Below are 19,072 nucleotides of genomic sequence, written 5' to 3'. Positions count from 1 at the left end.
TGCTCTATATTCATTTGGACATTAAACTGCTTTGCAAATATTTTCATATTCTGTCTGTTCTTTCTGTACTGCCTGATTGTCAGTCCCTCAGAGACAAACATCTCATCCTTCATTTCTTCTGTATTTCCCCCACTGAGCCTAGAAGATTGACTAAGACTGACGAGTGTGCAGTGTGCTTCACATGGTGAGTGCCTAATAAATATTTTAAAACAGTATTAAAATGTTGAATAGATTTGACAGCAGCGCTGCTCCTCATCACTTCAAGCGCCAACACGTTCTAGGTCCCTTCTCTGCCTAGCAACCATCTCCCAACATACCTAGTGTCCCCAGACGTTTCACACAAGCTGATCCAGCTTTCCCTGCCTCAGTTATGGAAATACTGTTTACATGTTTTCCCCTAAGGAGTATCTGATTGGTACCCAAAGACTCTGCCATACAACCTGAAGTCGCCCTTTTTCTCAGGTGATAGGGGGGAAAGGAGAAGGACAGTAGGGATGGAGAACGTTTCCTTTTAGGTTGCCCTTCTTTTCCCCCCAAATCATCTTTCACAGCAAGACACTTGTTTTTATGCTTGTTTTCACATCATATCTCTAAGGATGTTTTTTATTCTTAGCACCTGAAGAGTGCTAGGGGTTTTACGTAAGAGATTTTAGTATTTTAACTAAGATATTGTTTCTTTGCGAGGTTTATTCATACCATTTTTTCCCCTGACCTACAGTTAGGCAGGGAACACTTTCTAACATCATTCTCCTATTAAACATTGTTTTAGGTCAACGAAAAACACTTTTCTGCTTACGCTGTATGGATCTAATATGGTAACGCACAGAAAAGGTAATTTTCTTTTTCTTGGATACGAAATTGTGTTTTGCAAAGTATGTTGGCATCTATTAATTACTTATTTTAATCCTCACAACAGTTTTGCTAGGTGGATAGAATAGGGGTCATCATCTCCAGGATAAGGGAGAGGAAACTCCAAGAAGTTGTGACTGGTCCCGGGTCACAGAGATGATCCCACACTGAATGAGAATTCCACAGTCAACCCCATTTTCCGTCTCTGCCAGCTCAGCGACACATAATAAGCTCCGTATGTCAGCACAGATAAGGCTGCTAGGAAGGCGCAACATGGGACAGGTTTGGAGGCGGGTAGGAGAGAGAGGAGGGGGTGGGGAAGGCGAGGAAAGCACCTTGCGCCTGCGCAGACCGCCACTATGGGGCCAGGACGCTGAGGAAGGTTGAGGAAAGAAGCTGAACTTGCTAAACTTCATCGTCCACCACCGGCTAACGCGCAGGCGCACTGCCTCTGGACGAAGGTCACACCGAAGAGGGCGGGCCTCGGACCGCGCAGGCGCAGTTGTGCGCCGGGGGCGCCAAGATGTCGTTCCCCGAGTACAAGCCGTCGCGACTGGCCACCCTGCCCGCCACCCTCGACCCAGCTGAATACGACATATCTCCGGAAACCCGGAAGGCACAAGCCGAGCGGTTGGCCATAAGATCCCGGCTTAAACGGGAGTACCTGGTTCAGTACAACGACCCCGGCCGCCGAGGGGTTATTGTGAGTGAGGGGTGAGCGGGTGGGAACCCAGGGGCCGGAGTCGGGACGGTCCCGTCCTGCTGGGCAGCCCAGGCTTGTCACGGAGGACCCTACCGCGGGTGGCCGCCGTCCCCGAAGAGTATTTTAGACGTGGGCCCTCTTCCAGGCCCAGAGGGCAGGCCAGGTCATGAGCTCTTTGACCTTGGGCAGAGGGCTTGGTGGTCTGGAGGACGGGTTCTGGATGCACACCTGCCTGGGGGTGAGTCCCGGCTTGGTCACTTCCCTCCAGAGTAATCTTGAAAAAGTTGTTCAACTCTGCTGCTTAGCCTCGGTTTTCCTGGAAAATGGGAATCATATAGTACTTCCTATCTTATGAGGCTTTTAGGAGGATTAAATGAGATAAGGCATGTGACCTGCCAGTACAGTGAATGGCTTGTGATGAATGTTCAGAAAATGTGTGTGTGTCGGGGGCGGGGAGCGGGGTGGGAGGGGGGTGGGGGTGGGGTGAAGCGTGTATTTTTTTTTTTAAGCTGTTTTCCACTGTTCAGTTCACAATGATAGCAATTACTACTACCTTCTGATGGGAATATCGTGATTTTTCAGTGTATATCTTTTAAAGACCCAAACACACTACAGCTTGCTGGAGCTTTGGGCTTTGGAGTCAGAGGCCAAGGCACTACGTACTGGCAAACTATGTGACTTTGTGCAATATTCCTAACCCCCTGAACCTTAGTTTTCTAATTTTCATATATGGAAATGGTAGTACATTCTTCATAGAATTGTTGTGAGGTTAAATGAGATAGTCTGTATAACACTTATGGCGCATGATACATTCCCAGGAAGCTGATAGCTATTATTATTTAAGAAGAGTGCCTTTAGATAATTTTCTGTACAAGAGCTGTTTAAATATGTCAAGTATGATACTAAAAAAAAAAAGACTTTTCCCAACAGTTGCACTGGTGTTCTGTAGGAATTTTAGGAAGTTGTGAGGACTGAAGGAAATTTCCAATGTGCCAGGCACTATTGAAACTCTTTCTGAATGATATTCAAATATCACAGCTATTCAAAGAGTTAAGCTCTATCACTATCCCCATTTTACAGATGAGAAAGACTACATGTGAAAGACAAGTATGTCATAGAGTGATATCCGTTAGCAAGTGTTAGAGCAGAGTTTGAACTGTAGTCTGTGTAACCCAAAGCATCTTCTTAACCTTTTGGCTGTATTGTCTCCATCCAGAACCTCATTTACTTGGAAGAAGGTGCGGAGAGAGACGTTCATTATATACATACATGATTGGGTTTGATGTGCCAGATAGTACAATGTAGTTTTAAAAAAAAAGAGAGAGAGAGAGACTTTGAGTCAGACAGAGCTGAGGTTTTAAACTCCAGATTTTCTCTTTTCCAGTTCTGTGACCCAGGGCAGTTATAATTTTGCCGTGTAAAACGGAGGTTTAATTCCAGCCTCATTGGTTGTTCTGTTAAGTAAATGAGTGCCTGACAATTATCTATGGAGCAATAAATGGAAATTCTTTGCCTAATCTCTAAGAATGATTCATTTCATGAATAAATAACTGTTCAGGGTCTGTGATGTGCCAAGCCCTCTTTTAGGTGCTGCGGTAACAGGGGAGAACAAAACAGGCAAAGACTCCTGTCCTCATAAAGCTTTCTTTCCAGAGGGAAGACAAAAGTTAAAAAATTAAGTCGTTTAGCATGCTAGGTAGTGGTAAGTGATAAGAAAAATAAAGCCAGGTAGGGGATTAGGAGTGTGTGTAAGTAGTAGGGAGGGAGAGCAGCTGCAGTTTTAGAAAGGCTCCGGAAAGGCCTCACTTGGAAGGTGACATTGAAGATGTCAGAGAACTGAGGGGAGGGAGCTAGCCACTGAGCTCTCTGGGAAAGGAGCATTTTAGGCAGAGGGGACAGCAAGTACAAGGGTCCTTTGACAGGAGTATGCCTGGTGAATCCCCCAAATACCGAAGACCATTGTGACTAACATGGGGAAGGGTGAGGGCAGAGTAGGAAGAGATGAGATGGGAAAGGTGCCTGGGACTAGATCATACCAGGTCTGGTAGACCATTGAAAGGACTTTTCTGAGTTGGGTGTCCCGTAATCGGGACTTACGTTTTAACAGCACCTCTGGCTTCTTAGTTGAAAAGAGACGATGGGGGAGCAAAAGCAGGAGCAGGCAGAGAGACTGGTTAGGAGCCTTTTGCTGTAATCTGATTTCTTAGTTGGTGGTGGCTACGAGGGTGGTGGCAGTGGAGTTGGTAAGGAGTGGTCAGTTCTGGTTATGTATTGAAAACAGAGCCAATTGGGTTAGCTGGCAGATTGGATATGTGGAGTAAGAGAAAGAGAGGACTCAAGGATAACTCCAAGGTCTTTGACTGAAGTGAAGAATGAAGTTGCCTTTTACCAAGACAGAAGAGTGTGAAAGGATCAGGGATGAAGGTGGAATGGCATATTGGCAAATCAGTTTGGGATACATCACATTTGGCGTCACATTTGCCAGTTAGTCAATATGTCAGCATTGAACAGGGAGTGGGATATTATGTCTGCAGTTCAGGGTAGAGGTCTAGGGCTGGAGGCTTAGTTTTGGGGAGTCATCAGCCTGTAGATGGATATTTAAAGCCATGTGACTAGAGATTATCGAGGGAGTGAATGCATATAGGAAAGACCCAGAGGGTCTGAGGTCCAATATTGAGAGATTGGGGAGATAAGGAGGAAGGGAGCGAAAGAGACTAAGAGGGAGTGGCCAGAGAGTTAGGAGGAAAGCCAAGCTGCTGTGTGTCCTGGAAGCCAAGGGAAGAAATGATTTCAAGAAAGGGTGTTCACTATGTCAGATGCTGCCCGTAGTCCTTTGGATGTTGGGTGGTGTCAAAGAAGGAGAACGGTCTCCCGTGGCGTGTGTTTTGGAACCTCTTTCAACAGCAGTACCTCATTCAGTGAACTATGGTCATGGGGCTATTGGTAGTTTTATGAAATGAAATGTCTGTTTCTGGAAGACAGATCTGGCAGATATTAAAGTGTAGAGAGATGACTGGTAGAGAATTTTGTCATGAGAGAGTCATTCAAATACATTAATAGCAGGAATGGATAGATACAAGTATAGATGTATTTATCCTTTCAGGTATAGAGCTCAAACGTCCCCTTGAACCTGTGTCTCATGTCTTCACCTTTTTTACTATCTCTGCAAACAGTTTGATTTAAAATGTTACTGTGTAGGATCCAGTTTAATTATTTATGTCCCACCAATCATGACTTCTTGATGTTAGTTAAGACCTTGAACGTTCTCCTTATTGCTTAGAATTAAAGTTTTAGAGCTGATTTCATTTGCTGCTTTTTATCTGTCCATCAGTTAATCGGAGCAAATAATTTTGTAAAATCATTAGGGGATTTAGCTAATTAAATTTAATCATGTCTTTGGGGTAGATCTGCTATTCTTACATAGTTATTCTAGTATAAATGTATTAAAATTGACAGTTACTTTTTTTCTTAACCAAGACAGTCTGCTTTTCTTTAACAGCCTTGTCCTTTCAAAAAACTATTTTAATAGTGTGAAATGTAATAATTTTGCTTTTAAAATACCAGCTAAGTCAGCTTAAAAAATGTAAAGTTCAGAGTTAGCCTACCTTAGTCTTCCTCTCCCTGCAGTTTATTTGTAGCCTGGAAAGACCAGTGTGGGCATAGCATTAGAAAGGGTCCTGGAAACAAAGTTCACAGCATGATAGAGCATGTGAAATCTGTCTTCATTGGAGAAATACTGTGTAGTTCTGTTGGTAGTACTTCAAGAAAGACAGTGAAGTAAAAAAAAAATGATTTTAAGAAAAGTGCCTTCGCTGACAGCTTAAAATGATTAGGATTCTTAAATCTTAAATAAATAGGAAGCTGAAGGACGATATGAGTCTTTTAAATTCTGAACAGGATCATCAGAGAATTATTCAACAAATACTAGAAGTGAAAGATCTTCTCTGAAGCTATTTAGGAATATTTGGGGTATACCCTTAACTGTAGAAGAGAATAAAGGGCATCACTTGTGCTCCTCCACAAACATCCTGATGAGATTGTTTCTCACTGTAGAACCTAATTTCCTGTATCTTTTGTTTTCATTCCTTTTAGGAAGATCCTGCCTTGATTCGTTGGACCTACGCAAGATCAGCAAATATCTATCCCAATTTCAGACCCACTCCCAAGACCTCGCTCTTAGGAGCTCTGTTTGGAATTGGCCCCCTCTTCTTCTGGTATTACGTTTTCAAAACTGACAGAGTAAGTATTAGGACCTGTGTTTGGTATCTGTGTGATAGGTTCCCTCTGTGCTGGCTGTAGCTCTCTCTCTTGTTAATTCCCGTCTTGGCTTTCTGTTCTTCCTTTAGTTCCTCTCTTATCTTTATTCCTTTCCAGCTGAGTTAAAACAGGAAGTTTCAATTATATGTATAGTTTTATTGCTTTGTCATTTCAACTCATATAGAAATATGCTTTCTTAAAAACCATTGTTTCTGGGTCTTTCAAATTTAATTTAATGGCTGCTCTAGAATTTAAAGTGATGAACTGGTTACTTTAAATATCTAAGACTTGAACTTAGCTCAAGAAACAGTTTTCCCTGATGTGTTTTAGATGAGGTAAGGAAATTATATTATGTGTAGTAAGCAAGAGAATATAGAAATAACTTAAAAAGTTAATTTCTTTTTTCTCATTAGATGTGCAGAAGTTAAACTTTTCTATTCTGTTAATCTTTAGATGTTATCCTGCAAATTTTTATATTTCTTTTTTTCTTAATTTTGTTTGTTTTTAAAAGAGATGTTTTTTGGGTTAAGTATTAGCAGAGTACATATATCATTTAGTATGTTCCCTGTCTGCATGAATTCTAGTTACGTTGGTCACATTTTGTGAATTAATATTAAAACATATTAATACCCCAACAACGGAAAAACAAAAGCTGCCTGTGGTGGAATCACTGCCATCAGAGGCCTGGGTATGTGATTGCACAGAAAGCCGAGCTTGTCTTTGACACTAGACCACTCTGATACTAGATCTCCAATCCCAGCCCTCAGGCCTTATGTCGCCATCTGCACTGGAGCCCACCCATGTAGGTCTGCCGGAAACCAGCCAATCCACTTTCCTGTTAGAGCATATATATATATATTTTTTGTTTGTTTGTTTGTTTTTTATAAATTTATTTGTTTATTTATTGGCTGTGTTGGGTCTTTGTTGCTGCGCACGAGCTTTCTCTAGTTGCGGCGAGTGGGGGCTACTCCTCCTTGTGGTGTGCAGGCTTCTCATTGTGGTGGCCTCTCTTGTTGCAGAGCATGGGCTCCAGGTGCATGGGCTTCAGTAGTTGCGGCACATGGGCTCAATAGTTGTGGCTCACGGGCTCTAGAGCGCAGGCTCAATAGTTGTGGTGCACGGGCTTAGTTGCTCCGTGGCATGTGGTATCTTCCTGGGGCAAGGATCAAACCTGTGTCCCCTGCATTGGCAGGCAGATTCTTACCCACTGCGCCACCTAGGAAGTCCAGAGCATATATATTTTGATTACCTGATAAATTATCACTTAACAGAAAGGTAGGCCACATTTACCTAGAAGGTATTGATATTTGCACTTTGCTTTCAGTGTATTCTATTTAGTGGGGTAATATAACTCTACTTACTGAGATACAGATATTTTTCAATAGGAGTGTTTTCTTATTGTCCCTTTATTTCTTCAGATTATTGCTTCTTCACTCATACTTTGTAGGCTTTAGACAGTGGGGGATTGGAATTAGGTTGGGAGTGTTTCATTCCTATTTTTCAGAGTTACATCATGAATTGTGCCAGGATGCATTGTTTTTAATGTTTTTTTTTTTTTTTTTTTTTTTTCCTGCCTATACAGGATAGGAAAGAAAAACTTATCCAGGAAGGAAAATTGGATCGAACATTTAAGATCTCATATTAAGTCTGACAATGATGACTATATGTACTATTGTTTAAATAAATCTATTAATCATTAAATAGTTTTTCTTTCTTAATATTACTTTGAACAAACATTTGCTGGACATGTAGAATCCCTGCTTTGTGAGAGTTCACAGTTTAATGAGGAAACATATTCATATTCATTCATTTAGTCATTCAACAAACGAGTGTCTACTATGAGCCAGGCATTGTGCTGTGGTGCTAAGAGTACAGCCTTCAGTAGGACAAACTTAGGCCCTGTGCTTAAGGAGTACACACGCTGATAACTGCTTATTCAGTAGTTATTATTTGAGTGCTTATTACATACCTGGTACATAACTTATTACATAAGTTACTTAAGAGCTAAGTTCTCATCTAGTTCCAGCCCCAGTGGTAAATACAGCAGAACAGTTACAACTCTGTGGTTTAAAAAAAAGAAAATAGCAATTCAGGAAGGTGATGTAGGCAGGCTGATGAAGAAGCATTTGATTTAGGCTCTGAAGATCACAGGGGCTGACCGAGCAAAACAGGAGCACGAAAGGGCAAGGTATGTTGGCTCTGGCTAGATTGGGGGCCGCTGTTGGGTGAGAAGACTGGGAGGGTGGAGGCCATGCTGAAGAATAAAATGGTGTAGAGTATGGGCTTTGGAGGTCAGATCTGGGCTAGAATCTTAGCCTGAGCTTAGCAGCTGAAATACCAGGCCCCCATTTCCTCATCTGTGGCATGGAGATAGTAATGCCTACTAGGTCATAAAGATGAAAATGAAGTAACAAGAGTATTGCTCATTAAAAGCTACACCATGCTTTGTAGTTCAGTCTTGAAACAGCAAGGTGACAATTTCATCTATGAAGACAAAGTAAAATCAAGTGCTGTGGGAGGAACAGCGTGCTCTGTGAGGCTGGCTTACACGGGTATGTTGGCTTTAACTTTCAAAGCATAGTCACAACTGTTCTCTAATTCGATCCTTATATGAGCCTGGAGCACCCCAAAATGCAGAGCCGGAGAGAAGAGCTTGTATGTAGATAGTTTGTTAGGAAGTGATCTAAAAGAACAAGTGGGAGACTGCTAAGAGTGAAACAGGTTGAGGGAAAACCCATCAACTGTGTCTTGGCCCGTTGCCTCTGAGGGTATTGGGCTTAATTCCCACAGGGGCCTTCTGAGGAGCCCTGTGGAATGGACACAGAATTTTCACCCCAGACATGAAAGAAGTGAGTATTTACCTACTAGTTCCTCTCCCTCTTGGTCCAGAGTTGTCTCATGCAGTTAACTCCCGTGTCCTTCCAGGTATGGGCATGCCTCAGACTGGCTGACTGGGTTCTTACAGGCATCTCATGGGGGAGGGAGGAAGCTTAGGGCAGAAAGCAGGTGGTGTACTGTGCAGCTGAGGTGCAGTACTGTCAGGTGACACCTGCAGGTAGCTGAGAGCTGCAGCAGCAGATGGAGTAAAAAGATGGGCCAAGAGGAAGTGAGGCAGGCCCAAGAGTTATACGATTTCTTCACCCACTCCATGTACTGCTTGGATCTGTGCCACATTGAATGTGTCATTCAGGGTGCAGTTAGATACAGTCTCACGGGGGGCTAGTGGAACAAACTACATTCTGTAGAGTTGCGACTGGTTTGAGGCCCTAGCTGATAATCATCATTTCCCCCCACCATGCTCTCTAGATTTCCCTTCCCTTGGCCATCACTTTAGCAGGTTTAGGTTGCTTGCCTGAGTCACCAGGACCTTCATTTCCAAAGGCCAGAACCTTAGTTACTCTAGCACCATCAGGCCTTCGTGCAGCAACTGCCTGTTTACAGTCATCGCTGGGCTTGGAAGCACCAAGATGAGCCAATGAATCGCTGGGGTACCAGGCATAACCCCTTCTGCCCCCATTGTGTAGCAGCAACTCTAGCTCCTTGTAATCGAGGTCACTTAGTGCTACGGGTATGAAAACCTTTTTTTTTCTTTTTGTCTACTGCTTCCAGGGTACAAGAAGCCCCAAGTGGCCAGGAGATAATCCTAGCTTCAATTAAAGTGAAATCCTGTTATACTATGATTTATAATTTATATTTGGTCTTTGTTTTGGGCACAGAGCTCCTAAAACTCTTGGGATTTCCTAAGGGATGAAACAGATAAAGATATCTTTTGTTATGTTAATGAGGTGACTTTTGGACCCCACCTAAGGATGGGGACTAGCTGCCTGGAGAATCAACCATGTGGTGAGAGTTGGAACTTTCACCCCTGCCTGACCTCCTTACCTTTATATCCCTGCTCTGCTACTTACTGGTGAAGTGACCTCGAATGTATTTAAATTCTGTGTTTCCTTATCTTTAAAATGGATAAACTAGTAAAACTTATTAAACTCATTGTTTAATGAGTTATTACCTGTAAAATATTTAGAACTGTGGCACACATTCAGGTCTCAGTGAGTGTTTACTATCATTTTTAAACCTAATTAATGAAAATGTTTTAATTTGCATTTCATTTATTATTGAAGTGTAACTTTTTCATATATTTTTGTCCATTTATCTTTATTTTGTTATTTGCTTGCTTAAATCCACTGCCCAATTTTTCTGATGTAAAATGTCTTTTTTTCTTAATAATTTTAAGACATAAACAAGGTAAATTAAAGATATTAATCCTTGATTTTACCAGTCTTCTTTCCTCAAGAGTTGTTCTAGTACACCTCAGTAACAGGAAAAACATTTACGGTATATCTTTTGTGCCTAAACTTTCAAAGAAGGCAGTACCCAGAGGGGCATAAGCAGAATTTTTTAAACACATTTTTAACATTGGGAATTATTGAGGAATGTGTTCTGAAGCATTTAAACAATTTCAAAAGATTTTTTTATCATCATGAACAGTGCCCCAAATCACACTCAGAAGTGGTCCGGTGATAACACCAGTTACCACCTCACCTGAGCGTTCAGTGCTGTCGTGTGTCTGACTGATGCTGCTAGCCCTGGGCACTGGGCACAGAAGCCCACGCTGGTAAGCTGCCTCTGTTGGCCTGAGAACGCAAGTTTGTTACAAGGTCAGCCACTGGAAAGAGTTCCTCAAGGATACCGGTAACGTCCCATCACTTGCTACTGAGTCCAGGGCATATGATTGGCTGAGCCTAGGTTATATGTGTGAGTTCTAGCTGCAGGGGAGACTGAAAAAGCAAACGTGTAGTATGTTCAGCTCTAAAACAGCTTTAAAGCAGGTAAGGAATTCCCAAACATAAGAAAGTGGTTCAAATGATGAGCATCCAAAAAATGACAGGTGTCTACTGAGGCAGGTAACCAGGAGCAAGGTCATAAAGCCTTTATCACAGGTAAGGAATTTAGACTTCAACCCGATGATAGTAGGAGCCTTTGAAGGAGCTGAGCAGAAGTAGCTTGCTGATTTGCACCCCTGGAAGATCATTCTGGATCCTGGAGGAACATCGTGGGGTAGGAGAGGCTGAAGGATGACCAGTAACCAGGCTGTTGTAAAACTTTAGGCCAGAAATTATTTTCAATTTTTGAGACAGCTCTAAGTGCAGAACAAAGCAGCCCTTGCCAATCTCAGGATGACTCATTTAGATGTGAACTTGTCGAAAGCTTTGTGAAAGTATAAATATGTCATCTCTATTAGTTCCCCTTTATGCACAAGCATGAGAAGCCAGTGCCGAGACCAGCTCGGTGACTCGAGGCGAGTGACGGGTGCCGCAAGCTTGAAGAAGACACAGACACAGACTGAAGAGAAAAGTGGGACCGGGGGGCTCAAGACCTCTCGGATCAAGAGCCCCGCTGACTCATCCCAGGCTGCTTTTATTGAGTTCGTGGGCTAACATTCTCAGGTTACACTCATAAACAGTCAAAGGCCTCACATGATTGAGGCAATTATCTTTGTTTACTTCCTGGGTCCGAGTTGAGCAGGTGTGGATTTGAGCTGGGGGTGGAGAGCAAAACAGCCCTGGGGGCAGGAGACCTCTCTCAGATATTGGGGGTCTGTGCCCCACCCGTGTTGGCCCCTCTGCGACTGTGCCTGTCTTAGGTTGTTCCTCCCTTGAGGAATCTTACCCGTCTCTGGCTAACCAGTCATCCTCCAGGGCCAAACACGGTGATATAAGGAAGGTTCTATGCACCACCCCTGTTGGCCCCTCTGCGGCTGTGCCTGTCTTAGGTTGTTCCTCCTCTGAGGAATCTTACCCGTCTTTGGCTAACCAGCCATCCCTCAGGACCAAACAGGGTGATATTAGTCTCCACGCCCCGCACCCTCAGTTCCTCCACTGCTCAAGCAGGACATTCTGAATCCCATCGCTCGGCCCACATACTTCAACATTTTCAAGGTTTCAAAAAGGTTCCCGAATGTCTTCCCACAAGCCAGTCTTCTTAATAATTCCTTATCCTTGTATGACATCCCTTCCTCTCTTTGGAACAATATTGCTTCTCTAACAGGCTGGTTTGTTTAAGTACTACGTCTTTTTACCCTTTATTATGGATCCTGTGTGAAGAAAAAGATTATTCATGCTCTGATCAAAATCCCATCAGGTTCAGTCCCTGGTTTATTTTTCTTTTTATTCTTCCTCATTCTTGGCACACATGTATCTTTGGGAAAGATACAGGGTATTGATTATCTCTACATTCTTCAGGATCATTAATGGGGTATTTGAAGAGATTTGAGATCTGAATGAGAAACTGTCTTGATCAAATATGTGTGATTTTAAAATATGAACAGTGCTTTAAAATTAGGGAAAATGTTATAAATACATTAAAAGATTCTGAATTTTCAAAGTTTCCACTGCCACTTTCTACCTTTGTGTGAACAAATAGAATTTTATCATATTTCTATCACAGGACCCATTTGTACCTATGATTGTAATACGTCTTCCCTCTCTGGCTGCCTTGTTTACTGCCATTTCTCTAGCTGAGCTAGAGATGACTCTTTCTGCTGATACCCACTGGAGACGCAGTGAGCAATGTCATCTGCCTAGAGGCTCTTCATCATTCCAAGAAGGTGCAGAAAGCATCAATCTTATAGCCAAGTTTCAGGATTTATAGGATTAAAGTCAACTTGAGAGTCTGACATTCGATCTCTGAATGTCCCTGCAGATGGCTGGCTGGTGAAACAGCCAAGATTTCTGGAGCAAACCTGCACTAGAGTTCAAATTCATTTCCCCCATAATCACAAGGAGTATCATCTTATCAGATTAAAGTCAATTCTTTACTTATCACCAATTGCATTTAAACCATTCATCTTTTATTTAATAATTAGGCTCTGGAAAAATCTTGGGGGGTGGCGGAAAGAGGCAACTTGGCTGAGGCAGCTCCAGAAATTATTACAGGAGGGATTCAAGGACTGCAATCTCTCTCTCTCTTTTAAGCAAATGGACCTGCAGAGATTTCATTGATGTAGAAAACACAAGATTGTCACCAGAGCTGGCTGTAACACGTGAGCTATTCCCAAAGCACACAGAATGCACCAGATAACAAAATGGATGTTTTATGTGGTAGACAGATGTCAAGAAAGTATCTGGGGTTAAACAAGCTAACGGGGTCTTAGTTTCTTATCCCGTGACAAAGAAACGAGGGGTGGGATGGTGGAGAGTTGCTTTTGACGCATTGGAGAGGCAAGGGCAACCCCATAGCTTTCAAGACAAGAAAAATGGGGGCATTTTATTTTTCACAGTGGGGCAGATGTTGAGCATCCCCTGCATGTCCCCCTGCAGAACCCGCTGATGGGGCTGCAGGGTGCTGTGCCAAGGCCAGGCCTCTCACCTCCTTCAGAGCAAGTCTCCAAGCTCTGAGAGGGGACAGCAGGGGGAGGCGGAGGGGTGGCACAGGTGGAAAAGATAGATGAAAACAACCCATGTAGGTGGCCCAGGAAGAGAAAACCAAGATGAGGACCAGAAGCCATCCCAGTCTTTTCCTATGGCTTGTTGGCTTCCTGAAAGTTGGGTGCTTGAGACCTGAGGATCTAGCTAGGATGCTCGAGGGAGGAGCCCCAGGGAAGAGGAAGGGAGTGCTCCTGAGGACAGCCCCTGAGGAAAGCCCAGGGCCGGCAGAGGGAAGACAGGTGGCAAAACTTCTGGGGCCAGCCTCCAGCAACCTCCTGCAGAGCTCTGGGCCAAATTCTGAGAGAGTCAAAAGAAGAGAGAGTGCACTCGAGGAAGGGGGCATTAAAAGCATCTGATCTCTATATGGCTGAGGTTTAGAGAGATGGGGCCTGGTCCCAGGGTACAGACACGTGGCGGGCCTTTGGTCTGGCAAATTAAGGAGCACACACGTGACCCTGGGAGCGCCGAGCAGGCCCTGCAGGTCCAAGAGACAAACTCCACCCCAAAGGAGTCCCCTGGCTTCTGAAGGAGGCAGCTCCTGCAGTGCCACCCCTTCCTCCTGAAGGTGCCCCTGCCCTCGCTGCCCCTCAGCGGCCCCACATCAGTGTTGTTCACGCAGGAGTCACAAAGGGCAGCCTGAGATATGGTACCCGGCCTTAGGGGGCGGCTTACTGTTTCTGATCATACCACACTTTTCCCCAGGTCTCCCGTGTTTCCTCTAAGTTCTGAGGGAGGTGAGCAGCACAGGGGACAGGAGGATGCTTTATCAGAGGCAGTAAAGTGTAGGCAGCAACTCGGGCACTTGGTCTGGGTGCAGGAGAGGACAGGCTGCCCCCCGGCTCAGGGCTCAGGCCTCCGTAGCGATACACCTTCAGTCTGTTCTCATCCGGTCCCAGCTGCAGGAGGCCAGAACTGGCCGTTGGCTTGGGCACCGAGGAGAAGATATGTGACTCGGGGTCATTCTTGTCATGTTCTAGCCACTTTTGGTTATCCTCGATCACGTCCTGGAAGTTGGTGCTGCCCACCTCGGGGGCTTTGGAATGGGGACTCTGCATGAGGTGGAGCTGCTCACTGGCAGACACGTACCCCAGCCTGTTTTCCAGGGGGGCAGGGCCGCTGCTAAGGAATGGGATGCCAGTTGGAAAATACTTGTGCCATTTCTGCACCAGGAAGTCATCCACGGAGGAGGAGAGCCTAGGTCCCAGACCCAGGTCCTGGGCCCACTGAGTGGACGTGGGTAGAGCTGGGGATGAGGCTGAGACCTGAGCCAGGGAGGGGTATGAGGGAGTGGGGGTGCTTCTGGAGGCCGGGGGTGGGGTGGAGGAGCAGCGCGGGCATGGAGGTGAAGAGGGGCAGCGGTGGCTGGGTGTTGAGGGAGCCCAGAATGCTGAGGACACTGTTAAGCTGGCTGCTGATTTGCTGCAGGGAGCTGCTCAGGTAGTGGACCTCGTTGGGGAGGGTGGGACTCGGGGTTGGGCCGATGTGAGGAAGGGGGCAGGATTTGGAACTGTCACTGTCAAGAACTGCAATCTGATGTAAAATTGTTGCAGGTAGGAGGAGAAGGTGAGAGGGGACATCTCTTGAAACTACATTTGCACAGTTAAGCACTTTTTTCTACTTACATTCTTCACATCAGTTAAAAACAAAGTTTTCTAAAGAAGGTTTTGTTTTTTATGTGAGATGGAGACAGCATCAAAGAGTAGTATTATTTTATATGGAGTGGCTTGGAAGAGGGTAGATGGAGATGGAGGGTTTCAGTATCCTGGTGCTTTGTATTAGAAGCTGGATGGGCAAGAAGAGGCACAGAGCAATTTGGTCCCATCAGGGAGCTTAGGAGAAGAGACAAATACCGGGCACAAGGAGAATGAGCTGTTGTTGGTCTGCAGGTATTAGGGATGGTTGTTTTCCTGGAGCCGCTGCGTCCCACTGAATTCTAGTAGGACACTCACCATCAGGTCTCCTCTGCATTGATCAAATACTCATGGAGCCCAGGTCACTTGTTAAGCACTGAGGATACTAGTATGAAGATACAGCTTCTTCTTGGAGGAACTCACATGCAGAACAACAATTACAGCAGCCAACATTTATTAAGCTTTTACTTGTGTTCTAGTCACTAACGCAAGTAAAAGTAAGGGCTTTACACACCTCCCAACATACCTTAAAAATCATCATTAAAACCATACCCTAAGTGACTTCCCTGGTGATGCAGTGGTTAAGAATCCACCTGCCAATACAGGGGACACAGGTTCTATACCCGGTCCGGGAAGATCCCACATGCCGCAGAGCAACTAAGCATGAGCGCCACAACTAGAGCACCACAACTACTGAGCCCATGCTCTAGAGCCTGTGAGACACAACTTCTGAAGCCTGTGCACCTAGAGCCCATGCTCCACAGCAAGAGAAGCCACCGCAAAGAAAAGCCCACACACAACAATGAAGAGTAGCCCCCGCTCGCCACAACCAGAGAAAGCCCACGTGCAGCAATGAAGACCTAACACAGTCAAAAAAAAAAGTGTCATTTAAAAAGAAAAATCGGGAGGCGTAGCGGGAGTCCCTCCAGCCGCGGTGTTGTGCTGTGGGGAAGGGAGAAGGATTTGTAAACCCCGGAGCGAGGTTCTGCCTACCCGAGGCCGCTGCTGTGCGGAGACCCCGGGGGAAGCCACCGTCACCATGTCTGACCAGGAGGCAAAACCTTCAACTGAGGACTTGGGGGATAAGAAGGAAGGAGAATATATTAAACTCAAAGTCATCGGACAGGATAGCAGTGAGATTCACTTCAAAGTGAAAATGACGACACATCTCAAGAAACTCAAAGAATCATACTGTCAAAGACCGGGAGTTCCCATGAATTCACTCAGGTTTCTCTTCGAAGGTCAGAGAATTGCTGATAATCACACTCCAAAAGAACTGGGAATGGAGGAAGAAGATGTGATTGAAGTTTATCAGGAACAAACAGGGGGTCATTCAACGGTTTAGATATTCTTTTTATTTTTTTTTCTTTTCCCTTAATCCTTTTTTATTTTTAAAAATAGTTCTTTTGTAATGTGGTGTTCAAACAATTGAAAACTGGCACCCCATCTCTTTAAAACATCTGGTAATTTGAATTCTAGTGCCCATTATTCATTATTGTTTGTTTTCATTGTGCTGATTTTTGGTGATCAAACCTCAGCCCCCTTCATATCGCCCTCTCCTTTTTAAAAATTACACGTGTGCACAGAGAGGCTGCCTTTTCCAGGACTGTGCATTTGCAGGCTTGTGATAAATAAGATTGACTGATGCGAGTGTTCATAATGACTTTCCAATTGGCCCTGCAGTTCTAGCATGTGATTGCTTCACTCCTGGACTGTGACTTTCAGTGGGAGATGGAAGTTTTTCAGAGAACTGAACTGTGGAAAAATGACCTTTGCTTAACTTGAAGCTACTTTTAAACTAAGAGGGTCTGGACCAAAAGAAGAGGAATATCAGGCTGGAGTCAAAATGACAGAGGTGGTGAGAATAATGACTAACTCCAAAGATGGCTTCACTGAAGAGAAAGCATTTTAAGATGAAAGAAAAATCCTGTCAGAAGATCCCAGAAAAGTTCTAATTTTCATTAGCAGTTAAAGTTATTCATGCAGAAGTGTATACAACAGAACACTGTTCTTTTTGACTTTATTTGTACTTTTTGGCCTGGGATATGGGTTTTAAATGGACATTGTCTGTACCAGCTTCATTAAAATAAACAAAATATTTGTAAAAACTGAAAAAAAAAAAGAAAAAGAAAAATCGTACCTTAAATCGCATCATCATGAGATTTCGAGAGTTAATAATTTGCTCGAGTCCTCTAGCTAATAAGGGCTGAGATAGAACTTAAATCTGGACAGCCTGACTCCAGAGGGCATATCTTTAACCATTCTTTGAAAGGGATAAATACTGATGTTGTGAGGGGACCAATACTGAGAAAAGACACCTAATCCAGCCTGGAGGCATTAAGAGATGGCACCTTCAAGAACAAAGCCTCCCCATGTGCACTTTTAGGTTTTCTAGCACATTCACAGGTATATAGAATGTTAGAGCTGGATGGATCTTTAAAGATCTGCTAGTCTCACAGCCTAACTCTATTGGAAAGTTTTGGATAGGAGAAACAAGTTGTCCAATTCTTCAAGAACCCTACTAAAGAACTCTCATTCACTTCTGGTTGGAATGCAAAATGGTACGGTCACTTTGGCAATTTGTCAGTTTCCTACAAAACTAAACATACTTTTATTATCTGATCCAGCAATCATGCTCCTTCGTAGTCACAACAAAAGGAGTTGAAAACTTATGCCTACACAGAAACTTGCATATGGATGTTTATAGCAGCTTAATTCATAATGACCGTAACCTGGAAGCAACCAAGGGAAGGATGAATAGGCAGTGCACAGAGGACTTTTAGGGCAGTGAAACTACTCAGTAGGACACTATAACGGTGGATACACGTCATTGTATTTGTCAAACCCACAGAATGTACAATGCCAAGAGTGAACCCTAATGTGAACTATTGGCTTTTGGTGATAATGTTGTGTCAATGTAGGTTCATCAGTTGTAACAAAACATACTACTCTGGTGAGGGATATTGATAATGGGGTAGGCTATGCCTGACTAAAAGGCAGAAGGTATTTGGGAAATCACTATACCTTCTCCTCAATTCTGCTGTGAACCTAAAACTGCTCTAAAAAAATAAAGTCTATTTGGAAAAAGAAAGAAGGAAAAAAAGAAAGGAAGAAAGGAAGAAAGAAAGGAAGAAAGAAACCCTACTAAAATTTAAGGATCAATATTCTAGGTTTTGATTAAGAGCTACTGCTCTGGGGACTTCCCTGGTGGTCCAGCAGTTAATAATCTACCTCCCAATACAGGGGAAGCAGGTTTGATCCCTGATCGGGGAACTAAGGTCCCACATGCCATGGGGCAACTAAGCTTGAGTGCTCTAGAGCCTATGCACCACAGCAACTGAGCCTGAGCACCGCAACTGCAACAAAAGACCTCGCGTGCCGCAACAAACATCCTGCTTGTGGCAGCTAAGATCCAATGCAGCCAAATAAATATTTAAAAAAAAAACAAAAAAAGGAACTACTGCTCTGATGGTCCATGTCACCAGTCTGTGACTAGAAATGAGACTGCTCGGACAATTGAGACAATTACCAGTCAACGTCCTTACCTTATAAAAACAGAAGATTAGAAAAGCCATTTTGTCACTGGTGAAGCCCACTGGGGTCCTGGGAAAAATAAGGTGGAATCTAGGTGATAATTTAAGGTCAACCTCTTCTTTTGTGCTTAACCTAGTTTCACTGGCCCAGAGGGAACAGTGAGCAGAGGCCTTGCACCTAACAAACAGGATTAGAGTTTCCAGGGCAGAACCGCATTGCTTGGCACCTCAACTCAAGCTGGCAGCTGTGTGCCCTGTGAAGAGATGCTGCAGCCTGAAGGGCATGAGCAGCAGGACTGCACGTGACTGGCAAGAACTCCGCCCATCCTTCCCTCCACAGATGAGAACCCTGTAAAGCAGCCCGGCCTGTTGCCTGTCCCAGAGACCCTGTGCTATGGAGATAGTTCCCATCTCTCCATTCTTTGATCAAAGAATAAAGCTTGAAAGATGGCAGCAAAGTAGAAGGACGTGGAATGTATCCCTCCCCACAGATGCATCAGGAATACATCAAAAGACGCAATAATTCCCACAGAAAACCAGCTGAACACCAGCAGATGACCTTGGACACCAGAAAGGACTGCAAAGATCCTGACCTAACTGGTATTTGTTTGACTCAACACTCTGCCATTAGTCTGGGGCTTGGAGAGTCTTCTTTAAACCCCTTTATTGCCA

The 19,072-nt window shown here is 44.1% G+C and overlaps 2 protein-coding genes and 1 pseudogene across 2 annotated transcripts; 2 read left to right on the top strand and 1 right to left on the bottom strand.

Annotated features, from left to right (window-relative positions):
• Window positions 1-1,228: 1,228 nt before the first annotated feature.
• NDUFB4 (NADH:ubiquinone oxidoreductase subunit B4) lies at window positions 1,229-7,510 on the top strand. The gene is made up of 3 exons (XM_057697935.1): window positions 1,229-1,552; window positions 5,645-5,791; window positions 7,392-7,510. The coding sequence occupies exons 1-3, from the start codon at window positions 1,373-1,375 to the stop codon at window positions 7,452-7,454; spliced, it is 390 nt and encodes a 129-aa protein (XP_057553918.1). The 5' UTR covers window positions 1,229-1,372; the 3' UTR covers window positions 7,455-7,510.
• A 6,394-nt stretch (window positions 7,511-13,904) lies between these two features.
• LOC130829829 (centrosomal protein of 164 kDa-like) lies at window positions 13,905-15,908 on the bottom strand (annotated as a pseudogene).
• On the top strand, window positions 15,776-16,438 carry LOC130830155 (small ubiquitin-related modifier 1-like). The gene has a single exon (XM_057697177.1). It carries the CDS (start codon window positions 15,907-15,909, stop codon window positions 16,210-16,212), a length of 306 nt encoding a protein of 101 aa, XP_057553160.1. The 5' UTR covers window positions 15,776-15,906; the 3' UTR covers window positions 16,213-16,438.
• The last annotated feature ends 2,634 nt before the right edge of the window (window positions 16,439-19,072 follow it).

The sequence above is a fragment of the Hippopotamus amphibius genome, chromosome 10, assembly GCF_030028045.1.
Source record: "Hippopotamus amphibius kiboko isolate mHipAmp2 chromosome 10, mHipAmp2.hap2, whole genome shotgun sequence".
In the NCBI taxonomy this organism is placed as follows: domain Eukaryota; kingdom Metazoa; phylum Chordata; class Mammalia; order Artiodactyla; family Hippopotamidae; genus Hippopotamus; species Hippopotamus amphibius.
The sequence above is the reverse complement of the archived record's forward strand: the minus strand, read 5'-3'. Positions and strand labels throughout refer to the sequence as shown.